At 55.5% G+C, this 8,279-nt stretch overlaps 1 protein-coding gene across 2 annotated transcripts in view; it reads right to left on the bottom strand.

Moving 5' to 3' along the window:
• Positions 1-384: 384 nt before the first annotated feature.
• POLRMT (RNA polymerase mitochondrial) overlaps positions 385-8,279 on the bottom strand; it is a 178,158-nt gene continuing 170,263 nt past the window's right edge. For both annotated transcript variants that reach the window (XM_086946739.1, XM_086946740.1), the window contains one exon: positions 385-1,093. In XM_086946739.1, coding sequence (XP_086802865.1) covers positions 1,044-1,093 — 50 coding nt within the window. In that variant the 3' untranslated portion in view covers positions 385-1,043. The remainder of the gene's footprint in view (positions 1,094-8,279) is intronic.

Below are 8,279 nucleotides of genomic sequence, written 5' to 3'. Positions count from 1 at the left end.
CAGGAAGCCATCTCTCAGATGACACAGGAAGCCATCTCTCAGATGACACAGGAAGCCATCTCTCAGATGACACAGGAAGCCATCTCTCAGATGACACAGGAAGCCATCTCTCATATGACACAGGAAGCCATCTCTCAGATGACACAGGAAGCCATCTTTCAGATGACACAGGAAGCCATCTTTCAGATGACACACTACATAAGGATGCATGCACTACACAGCAGTAGACACCTACTTTTGAGCCATGATGGGACTCTTGAGCCTGGAAGAGAGAGCATGTCTAAGGTTTTCCCCTGTGACCATATGGCCCCTGGTTTGGAGATAACTAAGCGTCTATCATTCCAAAACCCCAGCTAATCTCCATTCATTAAGAGCCATGGCAGAGTCTTTCAATACTTTTATTATTAATATATTACAGCATAAACAGTCTCAGGTGCAGGCCTCAAGCCACAACATGTCGCATTATGCCTGTGATGGGATATTTAGGTTTCTCCTGGATTAGGTCCTAGGTCTGCGGGGTCACGGCCAGCTGAATGAACCCCTACCAGTCAATGAGGCTTGTGCCATGCATCCCACTGCAGCTGTGGGGCCATCTTCCAAAGTCATTCCTTATAGGCGGAGGAGTCAGCACTGTGCCCTCTCCTTGTAAACTATTCACCAGGGTATCCCACTGGACTCTTGGAGGTGGCCCAAAAACTGCGCGAGTACCGGCTCCGAAGTCCCAAGGCCATCAAGGTACAATTGGCATCCAATGCCGGTCCAGAGTCTCTTTAACAGTTCAAGCACTCAAACATATCCGCCAGACACTGCCAGTGAGCCGATCAGGGTGGCACAGGCACACTGGGTATTCCTAAGCACCCAGCAGCTCTTGCTATTCATCTGTCCTTTGCTCAGGTGGGAGAAGAGTGCATGGACCACTGTCCTCCTCACCAGTGTGCCCAAGCCGTTGGTGTCGGTGAATGTAACTAGCAGGAAGCAGCTCAGACCTGCTCACCAGGCGCGGTGACCACCGGTCAAAGGCGAAACCTTTCACTGCCTCCGTCTCAGCTGAAGAAGTAGGTAGACTCCTTCACCCTCTGCAGATCAAAGTCTCCTGGAAGAGACGAGAGAGGTGGAGAGAGAAAGGTATGTCAGGAGAAGATGGCTGTACATGGGTACAACAAGGAACAATTCATGAATCTTGCACACACAGCACAACCTTCCCCCTCGTGGCACAGATCACACAGGCTCAGGTCACACAGCGGAGCTACAGCTCTTGGGTTACAGGGAGGATACACATTTGGGTCTCCAAGGACAGCTATCCCGCTCAGGTGACGCAAACAATACAAGCTCGGTCACATATAGCATGAATAGCGCTACCTAGTGTCTACAGGGAGGGAAAGCAGACAGGCCCTGCACCAGTAACAGAACTGATGCACATCCTTAAGGGAGAACCCAAGCACCAGTGCCACCTGGTGCACAGAAAGAGGAAGGAGTAGTTTCTGTCCTGTAACTCCAGTTCTGTAGTAGGGGTAGCTCTGTTATAGTCATAATCTAGTGAATTGTGCGTGGACCCCGGAGCAATCAAAAATAATCTCCAAGTGTCGAAAAAAATGCAGAAATGCACAGACACTTAAGAGAGAATTAAAGACAGATAATGCAGCCAATAACCAGGCTACACTGTCCAGTACTTCAACTAGATATTTCACCAAAAATCCACAAACAGCAAAGTCTGTCCAGATTTCCCTTGCCTCAGCAGCAAAAACCCTCTGGAATCATCGAGAGGAAGACATGGACAGACAAGCCCCATAGGCTGCCATTATGTGGCTCAAAAAAGGATACTGTGCCTTTAAGAGAACTTTCCAGAACCTCACAGTATCCCAGAATGCAATGCAGGTTCCTTTTACTTTCAGTTCTTTTTGAAGGCGTAACACCGGGGAGGAGGGCGGGCGCTTATGACTATAACAGAGATACCCCTACTACAGAACTGGAGTTACAGGACAGAAACTACTCCTTCTGTAGTAGGGGATCTCTGTGTATAGTCATAATCTAGTGAATAGAATGGCAAGCCCATCCCCACACCAAAGCGGCGGTGGAGAAGAGAGAAATAACACCACTATTGTGCGAACAGATTTAGCGAAGCCTGCCCAACCTGAGCGTCTGCCCTGGCATCAGTGTCCAGACAGTAATGCTTAGCAAAGGTATGGACCGACTTCCAAGTGGCAGCCTTGCAAATTTCTGCAATTGGAACATTACGGAGCAAAGCCGTCGTGGCAGCTTTGCCCCTGGTGGAATGAGCCTTAGGTTTACCCCCTAAGGTCTTATTAGCCTTCTGGTAACACAGTTGTATGCAGGACACAATCCACCTAGAGATGGACTGCTTAGGTTTAAAGTATTTTATTGAAGCAGGGTGGGGTAGGACACAAGGGGGCAAGGAACAAATAAACCACAGGAACCGCACAGCAATGTGCATCATACAGCAAGTACAGTAATGCAGTTACAAGTTTGCAAGAGGCCCCATCCGACTCGGGAGCAGCATAGCTTTCGCACCTGTGGTCACATACAAACAACAAGGGGGGGGGGGGGGAGAAAGGGAGGGGGGGGGGGGATGGGGGGGGGAGGAAAGAAAATCAGGGGGGTGGGGGGACCAAGAGAGAACGGAAGAAAAAAAGAAAAGAAAAAAAGGGGGGGGGGGGAAGAGGGGAGGGGAAAAAAGGGAGGGGTGAAGGGAGGAGAAGCAACCCCGCTCCAAGAACCTACCTAACCAAACAGAACCCCCAACTACCTAACCCTAACCCACCCCCTGTACTGTGCCAATATCTACAGTCTCCACTACATGCAACTCTCCGAAAATCCCCGCTATACAGTACCGACCCCACCCAATCAAGCAGGCGGGTCCGGTGGCGGTGTCAGTCTTAACAACCTAAGGTATCTAGGGCAGGTGAACTCCCGAAACTCGGAACATAACAGGCTGTGAAAGGGTTCCCACAGTTCCTCAAAGGTATCAGTATCCCCCAAGGCTACTAAGGACATCTTCTCCATTCCAAGGACATGCCACAATCTGTGCAGCCAACCAACTACAGAGGGAAGTGTGGTAGTGCGCCAGTGTATGAGAATATTCTGCACCGCTGACCCCAGCGCAATTGCGATCTGTCTACCTCTCTTAGATCTAAGGGGATACATCAGCCCATTCGGCAACCCTAGCAGAACATAGGCCGGGAATCTAGGCAGTTCTATCCCAAAGCATTTGTCTACCTCGCCCAAAACCTCTTCCCAGTAAGGAGCCAGCAGGGGACATTCCCATAGTATGTGTGTTAGGGTACCAGTATTGCCACAGTTGCGCCAGCACGTCCCTGGTATTGCCCTGTCCATCTCGTGCAGTTTCTCCGGAGTACGGTACCAGTAGGTCGAGATTTTAGTGAAGGGCTCCGTAAGACCCGTGTGGTAGGCCGAATGACGTGCGCGGAAGGAGATGTGTTCCCATTCTTTATGGCTCAACACGCGCCCGAGCTCACGCTCCCAACGTTCCCGACCGGGGTTGTGAATATGAAAGGAGGGGGGCTGCAGCATTTTATACAGGTCGGAGATCAGTTTAGCGTCCGACGTGCGAGTAATTAACCAACGCTCATACGCCGTGATTTCCCGGTGTGCCGCGTCGCGCACTTGGGGTTGTAATGCCCAGTGGCGCGCCTGCATGTATAGCATGCGCTCCGTTTCCGGGAGGCCATAATCCCTCCTCAGGTCCAGGAAGGGGACAACTCCCTCAGGGCAGTACAAGTGATACAGAGTGCAGCAGCGGGCCACCCGCCAGCGCTCATAAGCACCCTGCTCCATCCCGGGGCCGAAGTCCGGGTTGCCAATGAGCGGCGTAAAGGGAGAGGGGAAGGTGGTAAGCTCGCACCTGGCAGCCACCGAGTCCCACGTCCGGAGCGGGACCCGCGTTACCAGAGACGCATAGAGATTGGGGGGTCGATGGGCTCGCTTCAAGAATGGTACTTCCTGCAGCGTCCTACCCGCCACCGCCTGGTCCTGGAACAGCCAGTGCTTATCAGACTCCCACCGGCTCCATTCCACTAGATAGCGGAGCAGAGCGGCCTGGAAATATTTCCGCAAGTCCGGTATCCCCAGCCCCCCGGATTCCGGTGACAGCATAGCGATGCTTCTCTTGATCCTCGGCCTGCGACCCTGCCACACGAACCGCGCAATGGCAGTCTGTGTCTCCGCAAGCCACCCCGCGGGGGGCTGGAGCGGCAACGCTCTGAAGAGGTAAAGCACCTGAGGCAGGAGGGTCATCTTCACCGCGGCCACCCTACCCAGTAACGACAGCGTGCCCTTATTCCACCGGCCCAATTCCTCCCTGATTTTCGCGCCCAGAGCCGCGTAGTTGGCCGTGACCATCTCCGGGAGGGAGGGCGCCAATAGGATCCCCAAGTACGGGATCCGGTCCCTGGACCAGCTCAGAGGGTAAAGCCTCTGTAGTTCCGCTCTAGTGGCGTTAGTAAGCGAAATGTCAAGGGCGGCCGACTTCCCCAGGTTCACCTTGAAGTCCGCCACGTCGGCGAATAAGTTCAGTTCCTCTACACAGGCCGGCAGCGATCTCCGCGGATCATCCAGCGTCAGAATGACATCATCCGCGTACAGGCTGATCGCATGATGGAATTCACCCATCTTGACACCGACAATGTCAGGGTTCTGCCTAACCCTCTGAGCAAAAGGCTCCATGTACAGGGCAAAGAGCAGAGGGGAGAGAGGGCACCCCTGTCTCGTACCCCGCTCAATGGGGAAGGGTCGAGAGCTGCCGCCGTTCACCCGGACTACCGCAGAGGGGAACCGGTAACAATTGAAGATCAGATGACGGAACTTCTCCCCAATCCCGAATTTGCTCAGGACCTTCTCTAGGTAGGGCCAGTGCACCCTGTCGAAAGCCTTCTCCGCGTCTATGGACAGGAGCATCCTCTCCCCAGGGATCCTGGAAGCCTTCTCGAGGATGTGCGTCACCCTCTTTGTGTTATCTACTGTTTGCCTACCGGGCACGAAGCCCGCTTGGTCCGAGTCAACCAGGCCTGGGAGGTGCAACGCCAGGCGTGCAGCTAATATACTGGTGAACACTTTCAAATCTGTGTTCAGTAGCGAAATGGGACGGTAGGACCCACAGGCGGTCCTGTCCTTACTTGGCTTCGGAATCACGGAAACCGTGGCCTGGAGAAATTCGGAGGGGATGGCTCCCGGCTCTGCGAAGGAGTTAAAAAGGCGGGTCAGTAGAGGCGCCAGTTCCTGACAGAAAGTTTTATAGAACAGCGGGATAAAGCCATCAGGACCCGGGGCCTTGCCCAATTTAAGCCGGGATATCGCCGTGATCACCTCCTCGATACGGATGTCACGCTCCAGATACTGAGCCTGCTCCTGAGACAACGACGGGAGCGGGACCGAGTCCAGATAGGCCATCTCAGCCCGGGCCGAAGGGGCCTCCCCGGTGTAGAGGTCAGCATAAAAGCTGCGAAAGACGTCTGCTATTTGCTCATCAGCCGTGACCCTACCACCGGTCGGGTCCACCAGTTCCTTCATTTGGTGCTGCTGGTGTTGCACCCTAAGTTTATTAGCCAGGAGCCGCCCACACCGATCGCCCCCTGTATAATATTTGTGTTTCAGGCGAAGCATCGCATACTCCGCCCGGTCCGTGTCAAGGGCCGCCAGGAGTTTCCGTGCCGCCTTCAGCTGCCGCCACACCCTGGGGGCCCCATTCCTGTGATGAACCTGCTCCAGCTCCCTCACCTGCTGGGTGAGCTCATCTCTCTTGAGCGGTCGGTCCCTATTCTCGGCCGAGGAAATCGCTATAAATTCGCCTCGGAGCACCGCCTTCAGGGCTGCCCACTGTGTCGCACGAGAAGTATCCCCAGTATCGTTTATGGTCTGAAAATCCAAAATGGCCGCCCGGATCTGATCCACCACCGACCGCCTGTGCAAAAGCGTGTCCCGGAGCCGCCAGACCCCTCTCGGCCGAACCACCGGGGGCAGAGTGAAAGCGCCCTCCACCGGGGCGTGGTCAGAAAGAGAGAGGACCCCCATGTCCACACTCGAAGCCAAAGGGAGCATTGGGCCCGACACAAGGAGATGATCTAATCGCGCATAAGATCTATGGGCATGTGAAAAGTAAGAGTATGCGCGGGTGGTGGGGTGGAGGTGGCGCCACATGTCATGCAGATCCAGCTCCTCAAGTCGAGTTCGAATCGAGCCCGAAAGCTCACCCAACTGGTGGCGCCGCTGCACAGACCTGTCCATCGCCGCGTCGAAAACCAGGTTCAAATCACCCCCCAACACTATGTGCCTATCAGAGGTGGATGCTACGTCCTCCAAAGCCCTGTGTAAGAATTGGTCCTGGTGATCATTGGGGCAGTAGATGGTGCCAACAGTCAGTGCTAAACCCCCCATCTTGATCCTGTACACTAGAAGCCTCCCTTTCTGTTCTGCTACCTTGCACACGACCTCTCCCCTGAACCCCCTAGAAAACAAGATCGCCACCCCTGCCGTCTTGGAGGCGCTAGAGGAGAACAGCTGCGTGGGGAACTTAGGGGTACGCAGCCTCGAGCAATCCTTAGCCAGCAAATGGGTCTCCTGCAACAGACAGATATCCGCCTGTGAGTTTTCTAACAAGGATAACACTGCCCGCCTCTTAACCGGATTATTCAGCCCTTTCACATTGAGAGTAAGCACCTTAAGAGCCATCAAGGAGGGGGATCAATGGAGCACATGTCAAGAGGCAAAGCCCCGCAGGCAAACACAGAAGGCACAACTCGAGGCCTCAAAACAGAGCAACTTTGAACCGTCCACTGGCACAGTACAGTCCCCGAACCCAAACACCCCACAACTAGAAAAAACCCCCATGTCCCCACACAACCAAATCTACACCATCCCCCGCAACTGGCCCCCCTCTAGGCCCCAGAATCAAAACATCTGCCCGCCTGTCCCAACCCCATTCCCTGCTACTCAAACTTTCCAAAAAAGACATTGTCCCAGTCCGGCCCGTAACGGGCAGGGCCGTGGTAAATCAGTCTAGTGGACGTCCAGCCACCTCCTCCAGCACTCGCCATTCCTCCCAGCCCACCCCCCGGATCCCCGCACCTGCAAGAGGAATAAGCTAGAGTAGACTCCCCCCGGAGTGAGTTCAGGCCGTCAGGGCCACTTCGCCGTTCGCCGCCACTCTGGAGGCCTCCTGGATGGCGGCCGCCATGTCCGCCCTGATCATGGGCGAGCCCGGACGCTCCGACGGAGGAGAGGTCCCCCCTCCAGCTTGCTGCCATCCGTCACGAGTGCTTCGCCTCCGCCGCGGAGCCGGGGTATCTGTATCCGATGCTGTGAGGCCCAACACCGCGCAGACATCCTGGAGGGACCGAAGCTGATGTAAAACACCGTTCCATCGAAATATCAGACGGAAGGGGTGCCCCCAAGAGTACTGTGTCCCTTGCTCCCGGAGGAAGTCAGTGGCGATCTTGAATGACTTCCTCTTCTGCAGCGTGACTGTAGATAAGTCCTGAAACAGGGTCACAGGGTGGTCCCGGAATCGGAAAGATTGCTGCCCTCGTGCTTCTCGGAGGATCCGCTCCTTCAAGGGAAAGTTCGGGAGGAAGGCCAGAATGTCCGGGGCGGGCGCCGTAGCTCTGCGGGGGCGGCCCACCCGATGTGCTCGGTCTATGCGGATCCGAAAGTCCTCCGACTCTCCCAGGATCGCACGAAAGAGGGCCACCAGATATGCAGTCACGTCCTCACCCTCCTCACCGGACGGCACACCGCGGACCCGTATGTTGTTCCGCCTGGACCGATTTTCAAGGTCCTCGGCGTGGGCCTGTAGTTCAATCTGCTGCTCCCGCAGTCGCAAGACCTCCTGCTGCAGATGGGTGATCTCTTCATCCCTGGAGTGACCCGCTTCCTCCACTGTGTTCACACGTTCCCCCAGGGAGTCCATCTCTCTCCTTACTTCGCGGACCTCCCCGGCCACCTCACGCTTGAGCGTTTGAAAGTCCTCCCGAAGGGAGCTAAAGAGCGATTCGAGAAATGATCTCGTCACCGGGGGTTCTCCGCCATCTGCTCCCCTGGTCGGGGCCGGGGATGTCGCGGTGGGTTGGGTTCCGCCGCTGCGTAGGGCGCCGCGACCCAGCATGTCCGGCAAGGTTCGGTCGCCCCGTCGCTGTCCTCTAGCGTTCGACATCGCAGCCGAGTAGAGGACGTTGAGGGCAAAGAAAGCAGCTATATGCCAGCCGGGGGCAGCGCCACACAAAGAGCACCAGGAAGGCCGAGCTGTCCGG

This window comes from Lissotriton vulgaris, chromosome 12, assembly GCF_964263255.1.
Source record: "Lissotriton vulgaris chromosome 12, aLisVul1.2, whole genome shotgun sequence".
Classification (NCBI taxonomy): Eukaryota; Metazoa; Chordata; class Amphibia; order Caudata; family Salamandridae; genus Lissotriton; species Lissotriton vulgaris.
The sequence above is the reverse complement of the archived record's forward strand: the minus strand, read 5'-3'. Positions and strand labels throughout refer to the sequence as shown.